At 50.1% G+C, this 26,244-nt stretch overlaps 3 protein-coding genes across 4 annotated transcripts in view; 2 read left to right on the top strand and 1 right to left on the bottom strand.

Annotated features, from left to right (window-relative positions):
• Positions 1–3,306, top strand: part of LOC137918382 (popeye domain-containing protein 3-like) — a 41,559-nt gene extending 38,253 nt beyond the window's left edge. Inside the window, exons 1-5 of one of the 2 annotated variants that reach the window (XM_068761167.1) lie at positions 532–1,267; positions 1,480–1,664; positions 2,141–2,274; positions 2,668–2,814; positions 3,185–3,306. In XM_068761167.1, the coding sequence (XP_068617268.1) occupies positions 630–1,267; positions 1,480–1,664; positions 2,141–2,274; positions 2,668–2,814; positions 3,185–3,304 (1,224 nt within the window). In that variant the 5' untranslated portion in view covers positions 532–629 and the 3' untranslated portion in view covers positions 3,305–3,306. Of the gene's footprint in view, positions 1–531; positions 1,268–1,479; positions 1,665–2,140; positions 2,275–2,667; positions 2,815–3,184 lie in introns of those variants that run through there. The other variant, XM_068761169.1, reaches the window with a different exon arrangement.
• A 271-nt stretch (positions 3,307–3,577) lies between these two features.
• Positions 3,578–18,296, top strand: LOC137933698 (max dimerization protein 1-like). Its single transcript, XM_068777716.1, has 6 exons — positions 3,578–3,746; positions 3,862–3,964; positions 4,044–4,073; positions 15,768–15,882; positions 16,979–17,210; positions 18,033–18,296. Exons 1-6 carry the CDS (start codon positions 3,692–3,694, stop codon positions 18,212–18,214), a joined length of 717 nt encoding a protein of 238 aa, XP_068633817.1. The 5' UTR covers positions 3,578–3,691; the 3' UTR covers positions 18,215–18,296.
• Positions 18,297–20,840: 2,544 nt separating this feature from the next.
• On the bottom strand, positions 20,841–26,184 carry LOC137918558 (uncharacterized). Its single transcript, XM_068761381.1, has 8 exons — positions 26,105–26,184; positions 25,738–25,853; positions 25,582–25,662; positions 25,393–25,501; positions 23,351–23,522; positions 23,096–23,274; positions 22,646–22,810; positions 20,841–21,775 (listed from the first exon to the last, which is right to left on the bottom strand). Exons 1-8 carry the CDS (start codon positions 26,157–26,159, stop codon positions 21,609–21,611), a joined length of 1,044 nt encoding a protein of 347 aa, XP_068617482.1. The 5' UTR covers positions 26,160–26,184; the 3' UTR covers positions 20,841–21,608.
• Positions 26,185–26,244: the final 60 nt, after the last annotated feature.

Here is a 26,244-nt window from a genome sequence, read left to right on the forward strand (position 1 = left end):
TAAAGTACTTATTCCTACCATAATAGGTCAAATGACCCGACTTTGTTTCCTGCTTGAATGTATAAAATAAGTTTCTTAGGAAGGCAATAAAAATTAAATTTAATAAGTGTAATATCTGTCGATTGATTAGTAACAAAAAGTCATTATATCAAAATTTGCAAAATCAATAAGATGAACCCAAATGGGTCATTTTGATCCATGACGGTATATTTAGTGTTAATACTTTGTCAATAACATACTTGTAAGAGTTAAATACGTCATATTAATAATACCAAACATTGTGCTTATATCTTACTTATTTTTGTAATAAATGCAGTAAGAATTTATATTGTTCTTAAATTTAAAGATTTAATCGTTACGTAGAAAATATGCGAAAAATGTGAAATAGTAGCTTGACTTCAACGACAAAAGCAGCATATTTATTTATTTTTTAAGTTTAAAAAAATAGTACTTTATACCGGCACAAAGTATTATTATATCATATTAGTATTGGCCTTAGGGAAAAAAATGTCAATCGTCCCCAATGTTGTCAAAGTGTATTATCTATGGTTGCAATGCCTGCTATGATTGAAATGCGATTGTTATTGTAATTAGGTTTGTGAAAAAATAATTTCTACGATTAATTAGTGATGTTGGATGATCCTCTAAATATATTTGCAGAAGACCTATGTCAGTTTTTATTAGGACAAAATAAAGTAATAAAGGGACTGCTTGTTAAAAAACATTCGGTTAACCTGCAAACTCAAGGTGAATTCAGTTTTCCTAGCAGTGTTAAATCCTGGCACCAATACATCGGTAGTTGCAGACCGGACTTCGAAGGCGATATACTCGAGTATGTCGGAAAAAATGTGGAGGATATCGTTAATGCATCACAACAGTGGAACTTATCTATTAAAAATATAAAAGTAATAAAGGATCGTGTACATATATTTATAAACCGTGGCGCCGGTATAAAACTTGGATTATCCACTTCCCTGGTAAACAAAGACCGGCTTGTAGAGTGCTTGAGTAAAAGAAAATGTTTTGCGCGCGTAGACAAAACTTGTGAGGGGACGTGTGTGACTTCCTTGCGGCTGAAGTGTTTAAGCGAAGTGATTAACAACCTGTTCGCAATCAGTCCGAGCGATCCGGGACACTCACAGGGAGTAGTGGTCACGTGGAAGTCGTCGGGCAGCGCGGCGGAGGGCAGCTCATTGCTCTGCGGCGCCGTACTTAATGCAAGTACGGGCCTTAAAGAGGAAACTTTGAGTGGTGAAGACTTTATTAGGTTGGTGTTTATTCGGCCTGTCAATATTCACATAGTTGGCAAACATGAATTGCTGTCAGTGATATCTTTTGTAGAATAGTCACAAGTGAAAACACATGACCTATTTAGAATTGTAAATTACACATTTTAGTGTTAAGGGTTTTCAAGAATATGGTGACATAACTGCAATGTATTTTGTGAAATTTCATGAGACCCCTTTATATTATTTATAGATTACGTCAAAATGAGTTGACACTGATTGCGCAGCATAAGTATGGTGTCAGGGTGGCTACAGATGACAAATGGAGAGAATTCATTGCGCATCTGGGAGAGTCGGCAGTCACATTTGAGTTGCTGCAGACTAAACCAAGCTGTGCAGTCAAAATTAACTTTGATGTGTCGTCTGGCTGCAGTAAAGGTATTCTTCAGTGTATCCTTATTGATCAACAGCTAATCAATTAAAGGAAAGCTGCCTTTTGGTATTTTGGCTGTGTTCAAATCAAACCAGATCTATGTTTTTTTCTATTGATATTTTCTTTAATACCCAGACCCTATTATCAATACAAAATTTTTTTCTACACAAAATCTAATATCAAAATGTGCACAGAAGCATTTTTGCCTTACCTTGCTGCATAATGGTGTAATTACACTTATCACAAAACTTGTTACATTATGTTGAAGCACAAAAATATTTGTTGCTATTGTTTCACTCCTATATACAAGGAGGAATTTGCTTTTTTTGTTCCACATTCTGGTTATATTAGATTTACCCAGTGGGTTAAACTATTGTAGTGAGGATAAAAAAGGTAATAATATTGAAATTTGCAACATGCAAAGTGCAGAAATTTTTTCACCATCCAGATTAACCAAAGAATTTTTTTCTTTCATTTGCAGGTGCAGCTTTTGTCTTATACAATTGTGCACGCTTGGACACCATTATTCGCACTTACAATGAGAGGGTCACAGAGGGGACATACCCTCCATTGCCAGATTTTCAACATACTGACTTCTCATTATTAACACAAGAGGTAATTAATCTGGGAACAAAACTTAGCTGCTGCTGTTTCCTTCAATATTTTGATGAAATAAAAATAATATTGATTATTAATATTTTAATTTTCATAATGTTAACCCTATGTGGTTGGGTTACTGCTATCTTCGTGGGGTTTACATTTTAGATTTTGTGTGAAGGTGTGCATCCAAAATATTAAAAAACAAATAATTTTTATTATTATTTAAGAGTGCACCTCGTCATGTAGACCTTTACAATGTCACTAGGAATTTTTGTTAGTGCTAACAAATTAAGTTACCTTCAAATTTAATATTTTCAAAGGCATAAGAAAGACAAGAGTACCTTTCAGTCGGCATAAACAGCTGTCTACCAACCATCAGTGTAGACAGAACTTGTGTTTGGCACATAGGAGGAGTGGTGTCTAGTGTTCCACTACGCGCTCGGGCTGCCAGCTGCGCTACGTTCTGCCGCAGCGCGCCCGCACCTGCTGTGCGCCTTCCTCAGCTCAATGGTGAAGCTCATCAGCCAGTACTACAGGAAGACGCGAGTACTGACGGTCGGTGACAAATTGAGCTTGTCCTACATTCATGATGCCATTACCCATTTGTAAAAAGGATTAATGAATATAAATGAAAACTGCCCTCTCCAACTCGCAATCGCGTCAAGGTTTTGTTTGAAATTCTTTACCTATCCCGTACTTTCCCATCGAGCAAAACAAGTGGCCGATAATGCCTGCGTGCAACTGCACGTCATGTGTTATCATTAAGATAGGATTTCGCTGCAAATTTGTTTTTTGGCAAAGTTGAAGCATTCCGTTCTTACATTACCCGCTTATTTATTTTATTCCGCGGCAATTTCGAGCATGTTGTGAGAAAACGCGCGGCACATCCCACACAATCCCACTGTTATACTTGTTTTGCTTCCAGGAGCCTCGGAAGCATCTGCTGCCCGTGATGTTCGCCCGCCTGCATCTGCTGACAATTCTGAACGAAAATTTAAAGATTTGTTTGAGAGTTTTAAACATTAAAAGTGTTTCCCAAATGTGAAACTCAGACTTTTATTTGCATCCTTTTTGTTTGTGTCCATTGTTGCGCCGATAAAGTAGAAAGTTGCGATTGATAGCTTATCGGGCAGGGAGCCCCGGGCGGCGCGCTCGTGTCGCGCGCGGAGCGAATGTTTTGTTTGGAAACACAGAGTTCACGTGATTGACCCGGGCGACGGCGGCGCGCGCCCATTGGCCGCCGAGCGTGCCCGAGAGCGCCCGAGCGCCCGCTCTCGCCCCGCTCGCGCCCCGTCGCTCAGTGTGTTTGTGACATCGGCGGACGCGGTCGCGCAGCTCGCGCACCGCTGGCTCGTATTTATAGTTGTCCGTGGGACAGTCGCGTGACGCCCGTGGTCGCCGTGGCCGCCGCGCCGCCCGCGACACGCCCGACATGAGCATCGCCGCGCTGATCCGAGCCGCCGAGTACCTCGAGCGGCGCGACAGAGGTGAAGCGAGTTCTCTTTGTTCGAGCTGTCAATCGAGTGCACCGCTCGCACACGTCAACATGGCTCCCGTCTATTTCGGCCGTGCGCTAATCAGCTGATTTTGACGGAATTGCAGTTTTGTTCGGTGCGGAGGCGGAACACGGGTACGCGTCGAGCTTACCGGGGGGCGAGGCGCGCGCCGGCCGCCGGCCCAAGCCCAAGAAGTCGCAGGGCAGCAGGTGAGCGCGGGCCCGGGCCTCAGCCGCTGGGTGTGCTTTGTGAGACGAACACTACTACAGCTCTGCTTCTCTGTTGCAGGACCACTCACAACGAGTTGGAAAAAAACAGGTGAGTGTTGCTTGTTTGTTTGTATCGGCGTCCCCGTCGCGACGCGCGGCCGCTCGCGTGCGCGCGACCTTGGAGCCTCCGCCGCGACCTCGGGGTCGAGACGCGCCGCCGGTTGCACCGAGCGACTTGCACTCTCGCGGCCTGCGACGGACCAGTTCGGACGGCGGCGGATGACGGGCTCGTTTTTGTTTGCGTTTCCGTATAAATTTCACTTGACTGCTGTAGTCAGCCACGCTCGGGGGCAGCCCCGGTGGCTGTTCATTTGTTCGTAACTTTTAAGAAATTCATCTCATAAGTAATCGGCTTTGTCGTCAACCCCCGCAGTCCGATCGGACGCAACGCGCGAATTCCACTTGTAGCAAAACACTTACTTGACGCAAACCGTGGAGCGCTGAGCGGCACGTGAGCGGTTGGCTGCGCTGCTGACGATGCGGTAAGTTCTGAAGGCCGTAGGAGCAGCGTCGGCAGGGTTTTCAAGAAATTTCATGAAGTTAAATACTTGTTGGTTACGGAAACAACAGCCGCCACGCATGCCGGGCCCGCAGCTGCGAGCACCGCTTGGACCCGCGCGGCCACAGCACTCATTGGCTCCGCCACTGCACTGGCCTAGCACAACACGACAACGAGAACGGTTGCCGTCGCCACAATCTGAACTTTGTATTTCGCAATACGGAGCACTCGGCCATTGATTACGGGTGGAACTAATCCGTCGGCGGTGCGACGCTGCGTGCAGGTCTAATTTAGGGGCGGGCGTAGGTCCAGTGGCCGCTGCGGGCACTGATTGCGCCGCCTGAAGGTCGCAGGGGTCACCGAGCACCCGCACGTCACGCTGCTTATTATAGACAGCGCCGTGAAAGGTCAGCACCTCACCCCGGGGTGCCCCGGCGACTGCGCTGTGCGCCCGAATGTAATTTATACCGGTGACGTTAAATCTAGTAACCGGTCAACCGGTGGTGGAACGAAAATCCACCGGTGCGTTGATACCCAGCGAAGCTAGGAGCCGGCACCGACCGCCACGTGACACGCGGCTTTCGGTTGTGGACCATACATTGGTTTCCTTGTGGTCCAGTCTTCACAGCTTGTAAACAATGATATCGCCGCACCACAGACGGATAGCGGCCCGTTGGCGCCTGGCCGTGCAATCGGCAGCGACCTGTCGCCGCAAACAGTTTGTACGTTTGCGGCGGTGAGGACGGTGAGGGCGACAGCGGCGATCGACGTTTGCAGTCTGAGCCCTCAGGGTGACCATAAATGTTGACGCAATGAAGTTTTTGCCGAGGAGCGTTTGTTTGCAATATTGAGCTCATGCCGAAGGTGCATCGCGAGACTAGTTCCAATGAATATCGGTTTCGTGACCTTATGATGTATCGAGCCGGGGACTTCTTGGCCTCCGCTATCACTGCAGAACGTTGCACGTTCTCCTCTATTTTTTTTATAATATATATCTTCCCATAAATCTATTTTGCACACAACCTCGCGGAGATACCGTGCCCGCCGAAGGACAGAGTTATGTGGGATTCCTTCTCACTGAAACCCGCGCTTCGCTTCACTCACACTGCTGCCCACAGTAAACTGTTTGCTAAAATCGTAACTGTCTCCGACGTTGCGACGCTCGGAGCGGCGCGGGCAGCCGCTGCGGCGCCACCCGCTGCTCGGCGATGCTATGGAACTCATTCCACTGTCTGCAATAGACTTAGGCCAAAGCATTTCATGTTGGAAAATTACATATTTTGTTTATTTTAATCTATATTTTATTTACATTTAACTTCAATAGATAGTTATCATTTTGTTTGACCTTCAGCATCTTGTAGGCATTGACTGCCGTTTTTGTAAAAATTTTGGGACATGTGATAAATAAACCGCGACCAGTAGTTTGGGCAGTCCTGTCTTCGTGGTAAGCGGACACTGCCTAAAGGATTCTGAAGAGAATGCAACTGGTGGAAAATTGAAGGTACAAAGTGATGGTCATATGACGGATGCATCTTCGGCTCCCAGCCAAACTCCTAATTATTTCTGGGTGTCTCAATATGTGTATGGCGAGTAGCATTATTATGAAAGACTGCACCCCTTTTATTTTATTAATTCCGGACGGATACAAACTAATTGGTTCATTGGCACCGGTCGCTGGTGGTGAGGGTCCGAGCCGGCGGCGAAGGCTCACAGTGACCAATGCCCTTCCGTTGTTGTCGTAAGTGTAACACTTTTCGACGTCAACGTCTTCAAAAAGAGTTCGCTTTCATTACGTCTCGCACTTAGTTTAGTTGATAAGGTTTACTGTGGGGAGCTCCCGCGCTGTCCGCACGGCGCGCGTGCTGGTGTATCCAGCTTTTCTCAAACGGGCCTGAACTGTCTTGCGGCCATCTTGGATTCTTCGGCTACGTCGCGACCATCGACGCGTCGGTCTGCCTTTTCAAAATTTAATTGGACGTTATCCGTAGCGGGGCGACCAGGGCGAAGTGCAACTTTAAAATTCCTCAATTAAAATCGTTTTAATCAACTTTGTTTTACCACTGCTGACACTGCGAGCCATGGACCTGACATTAATGCTACAAAATGTTTTTCGTGATTTGCTTTGCAATTTTTCTAATTTTTTTTTCCGAGTAACAGTTTAAAATATATCGAATTTCTTCATTATATTCATTTACTTATAACAAAAAATTAAAAAAAAAATTGTTATACACAATACAACTAAAAAGATTTCATTACAATACAAACAGTGCTATTAGCCTTTATAAACGTAGACTGAATATCAGGTGTCGCCGACGGGCGCCGCTGCGCTCCCGGGCCGCATGTGCCCGCTGGCTGAGCGCCTCGCCCGCGCAACTGATCAGCCCCGGAAAGTAAAATCTTTATTGTTATGTATACGTGAACATCTGCCGGCAGACGTTATGTTATGTTTCGATTCTGGCAAGCGGTGCGCGCGCATCTGAATGTAATCGCGCGACTAGACAGCGGTGCGCGCGCACCTCGCGTGTTGCTGTCGCAGGCGCACCGCCCCGCCGCCCCGCACCGCCCCGCCGCCCCGCAGCGAGGTGCGCTCGCGCCGCACGTAACTTTCCGTGCGCAGCGGTCGCGTCACGGCCGCCGCTGCCGGGGAAAAGTACAGCGCGTCACGCGCACGGGCGCGGCGTGCACTCGGACCTGACCGATTTTTACGCCCACCTCGCCAGCGATCTTCCTAACCGATACGGCGCTCGAGACATTAGGGTCGGCAGCACGCAGCGTCGACACGGGGCGGGTGGAGGCGTGCAACGTTTCTACGGAATAGGTGGTGCTACGCCCGCTCTCCGCGCAGGCGTCATGATCTCGGCAGGGAGGATCGGGCAAACAATTCAAGCGGAAGAAGTTGCGTGTGAAGCATCAGATGGGACGAGTAGACGAAAAGTTTTTAACGCGGAGGGTTAAGGAGTTTGGTGTTCAAGTCGGCGCGCACTCGACTGCGTGCAGGCGACCCCGGAGCTCGTTGCGATGCCGCGAGGCAACCTACAGCAGTCGGCGCGGCGCGGGGGCAGAGAGGGCTCCCGTGCAGCGCGCGCCGCTTATGCAACCGCGCCGCGCTCTGACTCACGTCGTCACACGGCGTGACTCACTCGTCCCCGCGCCGCGCCCCGCCTCGCCCCGCCGCGCCTGCAGCACGCGTGCCGCCCGCGATATGGTTCACAACAGACCGCTCTCGCTTCGCGGAGATACTACTCTAGCGCGGCGAGTGGATTCAACCGACCACGAACTGAAAGCGAGTTCATGTGAGTTACGGGAAGCGGTCGGACTCGGGGCGCGGGCTGCGGGCTGCTCAAGAACTGCATCGCCGCCGTCTCTCGTTCTGCGTGTACCGAACGGTACACAACTCGGTGCAAACAGGCGAGGCACCCCGCCGTCATCGTATCCCTGCGGAGCCCGAGCAGAGCCACGCGCCACGCCGCTGGCTCCCGTTATTTGACGGTGAATTCTGTGATTGGCAGGCGCGGGGAGTGGCTCAGGTTGGTTCAGCAACATTCGGCGGTTGCAACTCGCGTCCGGTTGCTGGGAGCGCGTCCTTCTCCCGCGTCAGATAGGCAGCAATCGCCCACCGGTGGAACTCTGTTCGCACGCATTAATCTAATTGCAGCATTCGGTTTGAAAAATAAATAATTGACGTAATTGAGTGTCGGAGCTATCGGGGCCGCCAGTATGTCAGCGCACGGCGCCGGTAGGCTAGTGGTGTATTGTTTGCTTTTATTAAAACTGCTAGGATAACTACACTAATTACATTAATTTACTAAGAAAGTGAATGTTAATATTTACTATCGCGAGTCCGGCCTCACGAGGGGCGGGGGCGAGGGCGGGCAAGTGTCGGCGCACCGCTCGCCGCCCGACGGCACCATGCCACCATGTCAGCCTCCGCCCCGGGACTCGAACTGATGACCGCGGGGGAGGATTTTTTATTTCTTCACGGATTAGCGACGGAGGTGTCGTTCACACCTGCCTGGTCGACGTTGCTAATATTTCCGCTTAAGCTCTGGTCGCACATGACGCACTCCTGCCGGTGAGACGCTCGGCCGCGGCCGCGTCGCGTGCGGAGCTACGGCTCCGGTCGTTTGGACGCGAGCGCTCCGGGGGCTCGTCTGTCCGTACACTAGTTGCCTGCTCGCAGGTTGTCTTGCGGTCGCGCGTTGTACTTTGTAAAGGGTATGTCCGAATTGTTTAGATTCTGAACGCAAATGTTGTCGGCGGTAGTTTTCGAAATTCGTTTCAAAAAACTTGAGAGAAGTCTTGAAAAACGGTTCGAATCGTAATGTATTGAAATAAAATGATTTTTTAATAATTTTGCCGTTTCATAATATGGACGGCTATTTACGTCTTTATGAAGCACTACATAATTGATTACAGTTATTATTTAGAGTCGGTGCAGATGACTTTGGCTGGCCGGGCGCGGTGCCCTCGCCGCGATGTCACGTCTGCGTCTGAATTAGAATGGCGGTCAATAACGAGCGCGCGGTGGGGCCGGCGGCGGCGCGCACGCTCCTCCGCGAACATTGCTCACGTACGAGCGGTTTAAGGCGATGCTTGAACTACGCGAGAGCCCAACTCAAGGTCTAGTTTAGAAGCTTCTCCCATCCGACCGGGTCCAAACAATCGCACAGAGCCGAGGCTCTACTACCCCAGCCCGCAGAAGGTGGGCACCCGCGGCCGCGCTTTCCAGCCCCATTCTCAATAGATTCCAGAAAGTCGTACCAACGCTTCGGAGCGCATCATCGCACGCATGTGCGTTCATGCAAGTGACCCTTTAGAATACGGCTCGCAGGAACGGAACCCACGAGACCATTGCTGATGGCTCTCGTCCATAACGTGCCGACTTCATGACGTGTACGTATACACCTGTATACCACGCGTTCCCAAACTAAACTATCAATTGACTGAAAACGCTACCGCTTGCCTCCTTATTGATTCAAAGGTCATTCATAGGGAACATCCGTACCGAACATCTTCACGCGGGAGCAGGTGCTGGTGGTGCCGGTGCTTTTAATTTAAGCTTTAGGGATGACCAATCACAGGCAAACTGTTTCTCGCATCGAGCAACAGAGCATGTTGATGAGCGTATGTGGATGAGAGATGCAGATGACATCTATGAGAACATTGCGAGTGGGCACAACGATTTGACTCGGATTCCTAAACCTGACCCATTTACTGTCGCTCGTTATCGTTCAAAATTTGTTTTTGGCGCCGAAGTTTATTTGGAATACATACATAGTCTAATATATATGTCCGGCTTTATGGTCTCTATGGTGTAATAAGTACATAAATAATAAACAAAAAGGACCTTCCTGCTTTAAAAATTCAACGCTCCATTAGCAGGACGCGAGCTCCACCGCCGGCTCTCGCCTGTCGGCGTTCAGTTCAGGCTCGTTTAACCGGGTGCGGGGGCCACAGCGAGGCGCTATATCTGTGCGACTCTTCAGCGCTGCGCTGGAGATGTCTTCAAGCTAATGGACTGGAACGAGCTCGGAATCAACATAAACGACGAATTCCTCGCTCGCCTTTAGGTTTGCCCATAATATAGTCATAATAGCTGGCGCCACGGGAGAACTGGGTACAATGCTCGACAATTTACAAGTCCGCCGCTTTTGACTTAACCATGTGCTTGTGTTTATTCACGAGACTATTTATTCATTGTAGAGCAGGACGACGCGGCGCCCGCGCGGCTGCAGCGTCGTTTTTATGTCCTGCACTAGTGTCCGACACCTGAACGCGCATCATAGATCTCCAACACGGGGCTCCACTACAAGTTACGTAAAAGAAAGCATATTGCGTTTACATTAGAATATCGATATTTGATCTCAACGTGCGGCAGTCGGTTGCCCGTTGCAGCGCGCCACTAGCCGCGCGGCACGACCTTGCTCCGCCGCCCCGTTGCCCCACCGCCCCGGCCTGCGGCATTCAAGTTGTCGAGCTGTTCTTATTCTGCGCTTAATGTTTGCGCGGACGTGCCGGTGCGAGGCCTGATATAGAATCGGCAGCGCGCGGGGCGAGGTGCGCCGCGGCGCCGGCAGCGCAGCACCAACCTACCCGTGCAGCTGCAGCGCGACCCCGAGCAGCTGGCCCGCACCTAATGTTCAATGAAATTGTCGGCACGTCTGACACAGTTCGACAGTATTCGACGTGGCGGGCGGGCCCGCAGAGCTATTTCTGGAGCCAAACGCATTCATTGTCGCGATGCAGGCTCACAGAGGTTACTCCGCGAGATTTTAAAAACTTGACAATGTTTCATCACCTATCGCACGTAAACGCAACATCACAACCTAACTGCTGCTAATGCGTTATACACAACAAAATATTGTTTACAATGGAAGGCTATCGCATGACTCACAACTGGGAGAATAAAAGTCTGTATCAAATGATACAGCATTAGGATAATTGTTTAGAGTACGGCGGCGGCGGCGGGGGGGGGGGGTGATGACGGCAGCCGCTTAGTTTGTTTTGCATCGCCGCCGACCTCAGCGGCTGGAGTGTCCTGCGGGTTTATTGGGACCATCTAGGCTACTGGCGACGTGAAGCTCACGACACGACCCCAGTGCTGACAGCGCGTCTGCTCGTCCCGCCGAGCGAGCAGGAGCCGCGCGGCGCCCGGCAGGGGCGTGCGCAGGCGCCGGCGCCGGGTGAACGGCCGCCGCTGTGCCGTGTGAACTTTTAAACTTCAACACGCGGCGCGGATTTAAAACAATAACAACGATACGATGGAACTGCGCGCCAATTGTGGCCGTTATCAGCGCGGGGTCGACGACCGCGGCACCGCTCCCCGCGCACTCTTCATGTTGACACTTCAATGAACGCTGGCATACGGGCATGTACGGGACCATACAGTCCCTGAAATTTTGTTGGCGTTTGTCAATAAAATGCACAACGCGCCCACCGGCACGCGCCCACCGAGCACACTCCAGTGACCACGGTCACGAGGAACGCATGCTACGTTTTGCGTGACGTCATTTTGCAAAAAACTGGTTTCTCCCGTCTATCACGGACCCATTTCTTAAAAATAAAGAGGAGAGTTAAAACATCACTGCTCGCACTTGCACCGCGGGGGCGAGTGCGAGTGAGCTCCGGGGCCCAAGTTGATTGACGACAGTAGGTGCGACACGTTGACGTTCGAGCAAACCAGTGCGGCTTCGTGAACGCGTACGCAGTCCGCCCGCTTAAACGGTATCGAGCTTCAAGCGGAGATCAATATCATAATAACTTCTTAAACATTATTCTGCAAGCCATGCACGGCGTCGTCCCCTCCCACCAGCCGCAATGCAAGGCTCGCTGGTGGCGAGAAGTGTTTGCGCGCGGGGAGGAGGAGGGGGGGTGAGGACACGCGTGCGCACGTGATGTGAATTAGCGACGCGTCACGTCACGCGGCGCTAACGGTGCCCACCGCCCGACCCCACTTTCCCCACGCCTGTAACGGTTTGATGTAATCTGCTGCTACAATGGATCCAATCCAATCAGACCTAACTTGCGTAAAAGTACTCGACTGACCCTTGCGGTTAAAGTGTGGGCGTGCAGCTGCCCGCTCCCGGGGCTGTGCTGCAGCAGCTGCGCCGAGCGCGATGTTGCGACTCCCAGGTTCTAATTTTTGTAACGGACGATGTCTTTATCCATCGTTAACTTGCACGCGTCAGATCCGCGCGGGATGCTGCGGACCTCATCTCCGCATCTCGAGGCCGCGATTCTTTACAGTTGTGCGCGGTTGTAATCCCTTTTCAGCCACACGACAAAGTGTGATAACGGCAGCTGGTAGTTCCTACAGGCGTACTCCAAAGCGTTACCGCGTTCTGCACGGTGCGATTGCCTCTTCGCGTCCCGGTGCACGCCGCTCTGTTGACGGCGCAGGCGCTCCGCTGCCGCAGGGCGCTCTCACTTTAGACGGGACGAGTGAATTTTGCGAAGGATTCTCAAGCCGGCCTGCGGGCCGCTGCGTGCGCGCGCCGCGGCGCAACCTTGCCGCTGGCGGTAAACAAGTGACGTCACGCGCTATATTTAGCCGGCCGCGAGTAGGCGCGCGCGGGTCGACGACCGCGCCGCAGTTTCTTTTTTTGAATGCGAATTTGAAGAAGGCCTAGCTGTCACCGCTCGGCGAACGGGACCCGCGTGCGGCCGCGCCCCCGCGGGCCCCCCGCGGACCCCTCGCGGGCCACGCAACGTGCCTCGCAATATTCAAATGAATATCGGCGCTTGCTAACTGCTTCAATAAAGCTAGATCGTACCGGAGGACTCAAGTATCTTCATCGTTTTGTTTTTGAAGAGTTTCATCACCAGATCGAAAGGAGTCGTACCATCTCAACGTAATTTTTTGGTGGTTCTCCCTTATATTTATTGTCTAAAAAGCTCGTTAAGGTGGCAGGTCGGGGTCTGTGATTGCAACCGGTCTCCTCGCCTGCTCGGTGGCAGCCGTGCGCAGGCCCGATCGTAGCGCCGGCGGGGCCGTGCCGTTGTCGGCTGCGCTTTCACTTGTAAAAAAGCACACCGGGGGACGCGGCGGGTCTGTTGTAAAACTTCTTCTCCACGCAGTGATCCCAGGCCGCAAGTTAACTGCGGCGTCGATCGGAACCCAAGCGCAAAAGCAGCGACGCTTTCTAAAGCGACGCGCGTGGCGCGGCCCCGTTTGCCGCCGCTATTGTTTACATTGCCTGCTCAGTGCGGTTGGCATTCGTAGCCGCTGCGCAATGCTCGGTGTCGCCGGCGACGCCCGCGCGACGCGTAATCGCTCAGTTATTCTTCTGTTTCCACGGTGCGCGGCAGACGGTGGGCGTGCGCGTGCGCGGCGACATTAACTACAACAAATGATTTGATACATTTATTTTTATTTTATTGACACACGCGGTTCACCGCACTGACTGTTCCTCTTAAAGTTACTAAACTAATTTATTCATTTCAAAAAAACTTTTTACAAACCAAAAACATTAACACACCATACAAAACAAAGAAACGCGATGCTTTCTTACAAAACTTATGAATAAACAAATGGGACAAATAAAAAATATTAAAATCATACGGTAAGGTATCGTCCGCGAACAACAACGTAAACACTCGTCGCAGCGCTTACAGCGCAGGGCGGCAGCGCTGCAAGTCTCCCGGTCGCGGAGGCGACTGGCGCCACGGGGCAGTTGCACTGAGCCTGGTCCCGAACTAACACGAAGACGGTCGGAGCGTCCGTCTGTTTTCTGATGTAGTAATGCTCGTTGTTGGCGGTTACGTCTCACCGTGTGATGTCGCCTCGCGGCATGTTTTAGCTACAAAAAACTGGGATTGCGATGGATCTGTCTGCGTAGTCATCCCAGGCCGGTGACATAAAGTTTGAAGGTGGGATTCTGGATCGGGCAACAATAATCGAATAAACTATGCAGGTAACAACAAGCAGCAGTGTTCTTTACTTGGATGTCTGATAGTCTTCGCCGAGAAGAATAAAATAAAAATATGCGCGCCTTTCTTAGAGAAACGCCAACACGCCCTCGCAAATCCAGCCTCTAGTGCGTGGTGACGCAAATTCAGCTGTCTGCTGTTTATATAGCACGAAGCGCCCATTCACAGCTTACTCTCGCTTGCGAGCACGAGCTGCCCTGAACACTTGAAAGGAACTGTCTGGCGGTTTTTGATATTAATTTTAATGGCAGGACACCGAAGGGCTGAAATAAATTAATCGAATTTTATCAAATGTGTGACGCGTAGCCGCAACGAACGTTTTGGAAAAATCTATACGGACTGAATGAACTCGGATCCTCTAGTCCAAAGCATCCTCATTTTAAAGAGTTGAAGAGAGCGGCCATTGAGAAATTTGTGCAAAGAACTACGCGGATACCTTCCCGGAGGAGGCGACGGAGGCCGCGAGGGCCGTTATGTTGTTTCTCTTTCTAATAAAGCGCATAAATTGAACTCTTTTCCGTTCAGAAGAAAGATTGTATACAACAAAGGCGCCTCGTCTGCTCCTGGCCTGCTCCTGCTCATAGGTTTTCAAAGACTAAGGTTAATAACATCTGTTTTGAAAACAGTACATGACGTCATACTCTCTGCGCGGAGGACTTACGTCAGTTTCAAAAGTATTTCTTGGTGAATTATCGTCATTGAGTGTTGAGAAAAAATTCTACCGCATTCACCGCGAGCCCTCGCTGTGTGAATGTGTTTGCTTTGTATTTTAATGGCTGTTATTTTTAAGCCTTTAACAAAATTGTAAAAAAATTCAGGACTTTGTTTTAACAATGTCTTTTTTTAATATTTCAATTCAGAGTGGCGTTAAATAATCGTCAACTCAAACATTACAACTCGACACGAAACTGACAGGATCAGTCGCGGTGCCTCGCGGCAACGGACCCGTTATGTGCGGCGTCCATTTGGTGTCCAGGTTTGAACTGCTGGCACAAAGCATAACGATTGCTGAAGGTGACGCGCGTCAGTTGTCTCGCTCGTGCGTGCGCACCGCTAGGCGCAGTTCAGTCTACTGGCTGCGCGGACAACGGAGCCCCGTCTTGTGTCTACGAACACGGCCTCAACCTTTTGAAGGCTGATACCGAACGTGACCCCCACCTCATAACTTTTGATGGGATGGATGAGAAGTGTTAGACGGCACATTCTGCCCAAGTTTGGGCGTGACGCTCGAGCACTATTTGGTTAGATTTTAACCGATTCAAGGACCGCGTGCATCCACTCGCTGGCTCAAGTCCGAGCTCGCCTTCAGTGCGCCGCAGAGGTGAAGTGAAGAGCGATCTAAAGATATCTTTGGCCGCGCTGCCCCGCGTCGCACCCGCACTGCTCCCGCGTCGCTTCGGCACTTTTCTGTTTTTTGAGGAAGTTATACGAAGATAAATCCGAGCGTGTGTCAGACTCAGGCTATAGATTTTTGTTTTCGCGTGGGTGGCAACTGTACTCTACGACGTTTTCTTGCCGCCGCCACCATCAGTCACCATTCGGCACCGGGCGACACCTGCCGCTTAAGTTATTACGGAGGCGGTTGCGTCGGCGCACAGGATATCGTATTTGAACACACCGGGAGGGCCTGTGCCTAACCGACATAAATGACAGTCAAATCATTTGAATTTAAAAGAAATCTGGCTCGTGGCGGCGTCCGATCCGTTGACGATGCCATGACTTAAAACTATAAAGTTGTTCTTCATTTAGAAGCATATTTGTTACAAAGCAAGAACCTTGGCACAAAATAGTTACCATTTTCCCGCCTTGTTCCAGGAGGGCGCATCTCAGATGCTGTCTCGAGAAACTCAAGGACATGGTGCCTCTGGACCCGGAAGCTTCGCGCCACACCACGCTGGGATTGCTGACGAAAGCCAAAAGATTTATAAAGGTACCCCGCACACAGTCCTAACTTGACCGCGGCCACCGGCCTACGGTATACCTTCAGAGCGCCTGCGATAAAACGATATTGATTATTCTCTTTAAATGAATATTTGTGCAAACTGAACCCGCGTGTGACCAAAACTGTAGCATAGAATCCTCTTGATTATATCGGTTCTTATTACTCCGGGAGTACACGGGGGAGGTTCCCGAGAAATGCACGATAGTTTGACTGATTTCTTTAATTTTAAAACGAGGACGCGCTGGCGACGTGGCTTATTACGAAGGGTTCATATACATCCGCGCGCATCAGGTCACGATTGGTCAAGCTAGAGGTTTAATGGCTGAAGCAAGACGCGCGCCATCACCATTAACGATATTGTTATCTCATACAGTCGTAGGTGGTCGTATTGACCGCTCTACGCTGGATACGCGCCCGCGAAGTCAAAGAACATTCAAACTGTCCTGTCGCACCGCTCGCGGACCGCACTCGCCGGCCGACCGCGTGTTGGTGGATAACTTTTGCAATCCAGTCGGTGCCATTAGTATTTACTCTGCTGCCAACTGCGAGAAGGAAAACGTCGAACCGAAGCGGCGACGGCGTCTCCGCCGGACTCTGGGCTCTGACCCTGAACCGACAATTGCGTAAGATAATGCGCCTCCCGCGCCGCTCACTGCACTCCGAAGCGAAAACGTCTGAAGCCGCTCTCGCATGGCCAACTAATGTGTGTTCTCAAAATTTACTGATGTTAACAAATTCATTTTCGTATTTTGTTCCAACTTGGCATGTTGACCACAGACGATACGCTTTGCTCTTCGCGAATGAAAAAAAAGTAACAAACGTCGAGGGCTATCCGCGATTACATGAAGACCGCCCCGCTGAGAACGCACACAGCTCGGGAGCCGCAGTCCATGCAGATACACTTTCCGAGCGCTAAACAAGCTCCCTTACCGACTCTGAAACTTGTGAAAGGAAGCGTCTCTATAATATACCCTACCGACTTCAAACTGCATTCCGTGCAACCTGTACCCGGAGGGTCGCTGTCCGTTGGAAGACTGAACTCTCAAAACGCTTCCCTTGACAAAGATGTTGCCTGCTGTTGCAGAGTCTGGAGGAGCGCGACAAAAGACACTGCGGGCACCGCGAGCAGCTGGCGCGCGAGCAGCGCTACCTGCGGCGGCGCCTGGCGCAGCTGCGCCGCCTGGCCGCGGCCACGCCGCCGCACGCGCCCGCGCAAGCCCACGGGCACGCCACGCGCAGCGACTCCTTTTCCTCGCTCGAGTCGTCCTCGGGCGTGTCCACCGCGGAGCGGTCGCCTTCCTCTGTATCAGAAAGCGGTGAGTTGTCTACCCTATCGGCATCCCGGATACGTTCCGTGCGCCGCTCCTGGGTTTAAATGGCGACTTATGAGAGAAGTCACAGACTATCAAAGTTTTGCCGCTCGCCGCGCTCGCTGCGGGCTTGCGTTCAGCGGCGAGGCCCGGAGGCGGGACCAGCTCGCCGCGCGCCGGGGCGGGCTCCTTCGTGTCCAGAGAAAGACAACCACTGCGACACGAGTCGAGCACAGCACGCGTAGCTCGCACGCGCCTGTGCTCGAAGGGAATCATATAATATTTGCTTTGACTCGGCGTCAAATGCAGCTTTAGGTCCGTGAACAGAAAAGAGGTCTATACTATACCGTTTACTCGCCTGCTCAGCAGTAACCTTTCAGTCGTAGCGGTGCGCAAGAATGTACCAACTGTCTCTTATTCACGTCCAGTTCAAATCATTGAAACCCTTTAGTTCACTCCAATACAAAAATGTCACTCATACTGGGCGTATGAGAGATGCTGTCGACCTTGGCTGCACGCGGTCAACGTCTCAAGCACTTTATTGCTCAGGAATGTCAGAAGCAGCGCATGAATACATTTTATTCGTTCGAGAATTCAAATCTGTTTTATACGAGGGCAGTAACACAGGTCCTGACCACGGGCAAGCCCCACGCAGCCGTTGGTGATTAACAAGACATTAGGTTTATGTACATTACAGTTGGGTTATTTAATAAATGCATAAACATCGACTGGTATCTGGCCGCCGCGCCCTGGGTGTTAACCGTGGTGGCTGCCGGTGTCAGTGGCGCGTCCGCGTCATTTAAATATTTCTCTCCGTGGACCTTGCAGACGAGGTGGACGTGACAGGCTACACGTCGAACGCGAGCGACTGCGAGTCGCTGCTCTCCTGCGACAGCGGCGTGCCCGGCGGAGTGCTCAGCGGGGTGCGACCGCCCGCCCGCCTCGCGACGCCGCCCGCGTCACGGCGCACGCTGCTCGCTGGCCCCCCAGAAGCCTACTTCGAGAGTTGAAGCGGCGCACGCGTCGCGGCGTGTGCGTGCCGCGCGACGTGCGGGCGCGGGGACAGTGCACTCCTGGGGGCTGTCGCGTAGTGGAGTGCCGGGGAATCTATCCCGCGACCAGGAGCTACGGTGCACCGGGTAGAAGATCCCGAGGCTCGCGGTGTCGAGACCTACCGCCTAGAGGCTTCAGTGAGCAGGAATCCGTATAGTCCTATCGTTACCCGGCTTGTGATCAGAGGCGAGGATCTGTCCGCGCTGCCCGGTGCAGGTGCGGCCGTCGCACCGAGTACAAAACGCCCAAAAACTATTCAGTGCTTTGTCTGACTTTACTTCTCCCTTTTCTAGACCACTTCGCATCTCCCACTGTTCCGCGTTTCTGTTCAGTTCCAGTCATCCTCCCTCAGCCGTCATCTCACCAGAACTAACCATACATTTCCGTTGATTGTGTTTGCAGCGGCTTGCAGCCGTGCTGTTTTATAATTTCATTTATTGTATTACGGAAGTTTATAAGGAGCAATGTATATTGAACGGTACAGGACACCTGTGAGTGGTTATTGTTATCGGGCTCCGGCCCCGGGCCCGACTGCTGTACATAAGTATCGATTTTATATTTTGTACATAATTATTTTTCTTGTATAAATGAATTAAATAGATTAAGATCTTCGGGCGACACGAGGGTTCATCACAAGTAACGGAAGCCCACCAAAAATGTTATTTAAGGGCTAACGCGGCCGAGCGCCGAAGCGCCGCCCGCCTAAGCGTTAAGAGTTAATTATGTAAAGTCAATGATCTCACTCCGGCCGGGCCGGGCGACGCCCCCCACCGGCCGCGGCACCAGCTCGCAACAAACAAGGCTTAAACCGAGTCCGTGGGGTCGCCTGCTCCGCGCCGACGGCGCCGCGGTCGGGCGGCGCGCTGCCCGCCTTGCATTTACACGGCGCCGCGAGCCCCGCGCCGCCGGATCGCAAATCAATATTTTTTGGAAAACGTTTATATTTATCACAAAATTTATTTTGTTTTATTTTGGAACGAGTATTCTTAATGTCATTACAATAGTTTAAACTGTGCTTTCCTTTCGACCGACGCACCGAGAGGCGGGGGCACATCCCTCCTCCCCCTCCCTCCTGCCGCGCCGCTGCACCCGGCGCTCCCCGGCGAACTGGATAGTGTTCATTATGTAAGCTGCGTGTTGTACAACATATAATATATATCTGAAATTGTAAATATTACGAGCGGGACGCGGGGCGGCGGTGAGGGCCGACATTGCGATATGTTAAGGAAACGTGGCACATACAATTTACTACTTGTAAAATATATAGAATTAATTTAATAAAATTATAATGAATTTTTATAGTTTTCATTTGCACATGCGTCGCCGCGCAGGGCGGGCTGCTCCCGCGCGACGCGCGCAGACCCCCAAATCGGCCTGGATCACATAAGCAACCTTAGGACTCAGTATTGAACTTCCCCAACAGGCCACCTCCACCACCCTCCGGAACCGTCGTATATTTTCTGACCTAACGTTGCTTCACAAAATTATAAACATAGTTTACTTCTACAACACGTTTATAAGTGTACTGGAGAATATCTGTTCCCTACATTTGTGCTCGCCCTGCGGCAACAGCACCTGCCGCGAACTGCACGTCGCAGCGCCAGTATCCGAGTATAGCGCACTTGACAAGTGCAAAGCGTAACGCGCTGGAGCACTTGCTGCTGAACAATATGTAGCTGAATTATATATTCTTACTTGTAATTAATACGACTGTAATATGGGCGTGCAGCGCACTTACATTTTTTATGAGAGAACTTAGATCATTATCTAAGGTATTCAGTGTACATGCCATCCGGCTTACGATGTACACGCACGAGATCGGCGCGTTTTAACAGTGGCACTGCTCGAGCCAAATCGAACTGAGGATCGGATGCCGGCGCGCGGCTGGCTCTCTTAACGCTCCTAACAACGCCTACATCTGTGATGATATGATGAAATGATAAAATACCACGCGTCCTACGAGCGCCTCTTGTTATAGCTTGTAACAGTGCACAGTGCACAGTGCACGCCTCGCGGGCGCGTTTTAAATGTCCGCTCGGTAGTGCGTGCACAGCCTTGACCGGCGTCGAGTCTCGCCGCGCTTGTTGCGTCGCGGTCGGGACCCCTCTAACAACTGTCGCGTTCAGACGCGGCGTGTTTCTGTTTGCGGCCAGTTGGCGCAGCACCGCGCCGCGCAGCCGCCGGCTGGTCCAGAGATCCGGACGTGGATGTGTGGAATATTTCGACAGCGTTAGACAATTGTCTACAAATTCATGTTAATCATATTCAATGTTATTAGCATTTTATAGTACATATCGTTCCATATTTTACATTAAAGTCTTAAAAATAATAAAAAAGAAAAATGTCACATAAATTGCAATACAGTAAAAAAAAATTTGAACACGGGCACGGTACATCTCAAGCGGCGAGGGATCGTGGAGGCGCGCTGTCGAGTTCTTACCGAACGATGTTGTCTAATGAGTAAATTGTGTCTTACAAAAATAAACACTTCCTGAATACAGTTGTTTCCAAATAAAATTTAACGAAAAAGAAGTCTAAGCATGGCTTATAAACAATGGTGAAATATGTAAATCTTCAGTTCTCGTAACTCTGACGTGAAGGGCTGTTCATCGCCTTTTCTGGAGTTGCATGCGGCCCGCCGAGCCTTTCCAATCGAAGCACAAACGCGCGCCGCCGACAACTTATACACTGCAATACAAAGGAGGTTGCGCTTCTGCCACCCACGCGTGCGCACGGTGTCCGGCTGCTTTACGAGACCGATCGGATGTGACGATGGAAACAGAAAAGTAAAACAACAGCGCACTGACCAAATACGTTTATTGCAGACGGCCATCGTCCAGCGACCGACCCGAAAGCTCTCAAAAAAAGATAACCAGGGTGAATCAAAACTATCACAAAATAAACGATAAAAGATTTCTCAAACACAACGACAACGTAAATATATTTCTATAAAAATGAATTAACGAGATCGCATCGCTCGGTGGGGTCACGGGTCAGGTACCGCAGGCAGGCGAGCGCCGCGCGAGGGGCGGCATATGAAATGGCACGGGTCAGATAATCACGACGACTTATGTATCGGGCTGTTCCTAGATCTAAGCACTAATTATTAATAACGCGGGAAGCGTCCACGGAACTGTCGGCAGCCCTCGCACGCCCGACCGACGCACCGCCGCGTGCCGAGCCGCGTGCCGAGCCGCGCGCTGCCGAGCGATCCCACGCGACGGAATGTTGTCAGGCGTTAACAAAACACTGAGAAGTGATCACAGCGATCGAACGAACGCAGTCCCGGTTACGAAGACTCGCGCGCCGCGGCTCACTTGTCGGCGGCCGGCACGAGGCGCGCGCCGCGGCTCACTTGTCGGCGGCCGGCACGAGGCGCACGCTGTCGTCGGCGCGCCGGGAGAGCGCGCGCCGCGGCGGCAGCAGCGAAAAGCGCTCGGCGGGCGGCGCGGGCGGCGCGGCGCGGCGGCAGCGCGGAGTCTTCAGCTGGCCGTCGCCTGCGGCAAACGAGCGCCGTCACGCCGCGCACCGGCAACAGACCGAGCTGCTTACTCAAATACAATGGTTACGTCGGTGCGTAGGAAATGTCGGATTACCAATACAAAGTGAATCTATTATATTTTATACCTTTTTGCAAAAACTGTTTACTCAATCCAAACATACTTCATCTGCTTTAATAAAACTTCAATAGACCTTTAAAGCATATCTCGGTGATCGTAAGTTTCAAATTCAAAATGTTTAGAATATAAAAGTCGGTTGCTAAGAGAGCCGGCGAAGACTCCCGGGCGCGCGCCCGCTCCAGCTCATTTCACGAGGTCGCTTCCTGCGGCACGCACTCTTCCGAATTCTTCGCGCGGCCGCTTGCCTGACCTGCCATTGTGATACGGTGAACTGTTGACTCGGTCGCCAGTTCTCTCGCGGGTGATGTTGATCAGTTCACAGGTGCGTTCAGTTCATCGTATTACAGGCCTTTAGGGTCTCTCACGCGGATTGTTTTGTAGCGAAAAATTAGCAAACAAATAATGTTAATGCTGCACTTTTCGATGCGGACTGTCTTGTCCTCCAGAGCTTGGTTGACGACGCAGGAAGCTTTTGCAGTATTAGTACAAAGTTTATCTCATCATAATTACCATTTGGATTCATTTCAGTACAAAATGCAACTTAAACAACAAAACAAAACTCTTTGTGAAAATCTCCCGCGTTGAAACGTGCCTCTGTAGTACTACAAGAGGTTATGTCAAAAACAGAAATATAATAAAAATGAGAAGACAAACGTTTGCACGTTTGCACGTTGGAAATGCGACACTTCACATCATCACCGAGTCAGCCGATAGACGCTCGCGGCGCGGCACGAGCTCACTCCTGAAGGATACGTAAAATGATGAGACTTGTGCCGGAGGCAGACGCTGGACGTGAGAGCGGCAGCCCGCGACCTTCATTATATCGTCGGTACACCGAGTGGCAGGCCTGCCCACGTCGCGGCCCATCGGCTCTGGACAGGAAAGTTACTCGCTCGGTACAGGCCTCGCCCTCGTCGTCCGCCTGACCTGTTTCTGTGCACCAATCCAAAATGTATGCAAATTTAGAGAATGAAACAAGTGCTCACAAATTTTCGGAATTGTTTTACATCGTACACACACAGACAGACCTTCTCTCACGCACACACGCGCGGCTCACGGTGCACATGCTCGTCGGGAGCCTAAGTGCACTTCCTTTCTCCCAGTTTTGGCGGCGCACTGCGAACTATGTGTTCGTGTACAGTATCTCTTGAAACCAGCCGGCGCGCCAAGCGCACGCGCTGCGGAACGGAATGAATGAATCGTTTGTGCATTGCGTACCCGGCAGCGAGAGGGGGCGCGCGGCCCCGGCCGGCGCGTGCTCGCGCGGCGACGCCGAGCGCGACGAGCGGGGCGCCCGCGCGCCGCCCGCGCCCGCACCCGCGCGCCGCCCGGGCGACTGCGGAACAGAGTTCAGTTGCTGGCGCACACCGCCGCGCCGCTTGCGGACGCGACACTCGCTACAATAGCAATGCTACAGGAAAAGCAAAAGCAAGGAAATGTTAAAACAATTGCAACGTATCCAATCATGCTAGCCGGGCGCTACGTGCGGCGTGTGCGGTGTGTGCGGTGTGTGCGGGGAAAGCGGCGGCGGTAACCTTGTGTCGCTCGACGGGCGCTGCGGGCGGGGCTGACACGGCGGCGGCCGCGGCGGCGGGCGCGCACTCCGCGAACCCGAAGGCGCTGCCGGCGCGCGGCACGGCGCGGCCTGCGGCGCGCGGGGCGCACGGGGCGCGCGTTATTATTGAACGTGCGTGACGCGGCACCCGCCGAGCCAGCGCTTCACTAACAAGTTGGCTACATTCGGTCAGGAGATGATCGATATTGTCGCAGGAAAGGAATTAGACAGAAGCAAAGTGGCTGCGCTCAAATGCACCTTTACCGTTTGCGGCAGTCGCCTGTGTTGCCAGATTCCGAAGTAAACTATTTAGATTTTGAAACTTTTGGTTCTTACAAGTTTTTTTTTTGAATCGACGTTCGTAGATTAGATTGGTCGGTGTTGTTGTTGCAGTGTACAAAAAAGCCCGGTATTCGGGACCAACTAAAAAACTTAATGAACAAAGTGTACTCTCTCTACTTATTGGGACGTAACAGCATCGCCCCCTTTTTAAGGACATTATCAATGCCTGGTAATAAAAAGACGACGTACGACAACAACGTGCGAAGTAGGTGGTCCTGGTCGAAGATCGATCAAGCTTCACGGGCTATATCGAAACCGGTGGCACCGGACAACTACTTGAGACTTCCACACATGTCTGATCAATTTGGTATGGAATTCTCTTGCCTGGGGGAAGATGCGGAGGAAGTCCAACTTGCCACCGCGGCTGTCGAATTGAGACTAAGGCGGATGCCCCGTCCCATATCATTTGTCAAGCGACAAATTAGACTGGACACCCTTGGCGAATGGAATATAGGGTATATGGAAGGTAAGACGGCTTTGGTAATGTGTAAGTTCTTCCCGGACGCTTTAAGCTGAAGGAGAGTCCCTCGTGCGCCTGTGACCTGGGAGTGGACCAGGCAGTGATGCGCCTTATCATTGACTGTCCCATATTTGTATAATATATGTACAACAGATAAAACAAAAAAATAAAATCAGAAGCCTATTCATTTATGTATGCCATTTTATCTGTCATTCTATTTAATTCATATTATTTCAACCTAAAAGAAATGTAAATATGGTATTTGCATAAAGTAATCATAGATTGAAGCATAATTTTGGGTAGCTGTTGTATCAAGTACCCTACAAGTGGCAGTCAGTTTCCCACTAGTCGAGTGCATGTGTATATAGACACTTTCTCAAGGCATCCCCAATTTAAATAGTGTTGTGAACAAAATACACACTGTTAAGGATTCCTGGACATCAACAATATGTACTTTAAGCAAGTGTTGTGGACAGTTTTAAAAAGAAATAATTTTTTTTAACACATAAAAATGAAAATATCTCACACAACATAACACACACAAATAAAGTGTTTGTGACAACACTTGGGACCTGATCAAGTATTATTCCGCTTTTGATCTGATGAGATCAAAAGAAAAATCAAAAATCTATACTATACAGATAAATTGATGAATTAGGGGGCTAGAATTTGGAATTAGTACAAATGTAATTATAACATTGTTAAAAGTGTTCACATAGGACAGGAGCTACAAGCAGAGCACTTGCTGTCCCTTCTCACGCAAAGCAGTTAATTTATCTTATATTCACTAACAAAATACAGCTTTGGATTGTCACCACTACACCAGGATGGCAGATTGTAAATAAAACAGGGAGCCCGTGACACCCCATGATGTTGAGGTAGCATTTGCCTAGGTCTGAGACATAGTACTTATCCAACTTTAAACAGACAGCTAATAAAATATGTCATTAAATTTGGCTAGTATTTCAATGAAAAAAACATTAATAGCAGGATTAACTGAACCTGTCCAGCTGTCGGTCTGTCACGACACCTGTCAGAGTGAGCAACATCAAGTTATTGACAGCGTTGTTAAGTAGTTTTGTTAGTAAGGCCCAGTGCCATTGTGTTTTAGTCTAATGCACAATGCAAAATTATTTTAAATTGTTATTTCTTATATACCATGAGGCCAGCAGCTTGTGGGAGGCGGAGATCTGATCATGTGCTCATGCACCTCTTTCAAAGTCAAAGGGTCATCTTCAACAAAATCGAGCGCTGCACTTCCGAATTCCTGGAATTTAAATAAAATTATAAAGTAGGAACATGATCTCACATCTATAACACAACAGTTGTAATGAATCTGCTTCTCACCTGAGACATCAATATTGTATCATCTGATCCACATTCCTCCGCGTGACTCTCTATCAAACTTTCTCTGCTGGCCATAACTTGCTAGAAATTATATTCGAGCCCATTATCATTATTGCGTAAATATGCAACGTTATATAAGGCACTGCAGTGCATTACCTGCAAATAGGGATTGTCTTGTCTCGAGAGGCGAAGAGCTTCCATGTCTTGTGCGATATTCCGAGTGCGGCCGGGTGTCAGCAGGACCGCGGTGGAGCTCGTCAGCGGACTCTTAACTGCAACCGTTAACAAACTTTATTTTGCGGCTTAATTCATCAAAGTCTCACTGCTTATGACGCGTTGCTTACTCGAAAGAGAATCATTACTGCCTTGCATTTTTATTAAGTCTATTTTGTGTAATAAATAATTTTATCTTGCTGTAAAAACAAAAACATTTATTAATAATATAAGGCAAACAACAATACATAAACATCCATTATTTTACGACGAGTTGAATTATAATCGACGATCTAAGAAAATAAAATACCACACAATTTTAACAACTCGATGTTAATAAAAACGTTATCATATTTTCGATACATTTTAAAATAATAATTATAACTTAAGTGATGGAACTTTGGTAATCAACTGACATTAAAAACAGGTATTGCTATTTCTTAAGGCAAA

This window comes from Battus philenor, unplaced genomic scaffold, assembly GCF_028537555.1.
Source record: "Battus philenor isolate CCGP_79_NKW_IND1 unplaced genomic scaffold, ilBatPhil1.0.hap1 SCAF_14, whole genome shotgun sequence".
In the NCBI taxonomy this organism is placed as follows: domain Eukaryota; kingdom Metazoa; phylum Arthropoda; class Insecta; order Lepidoptera; family Papilionidae; genus Battus; species Battus philenor.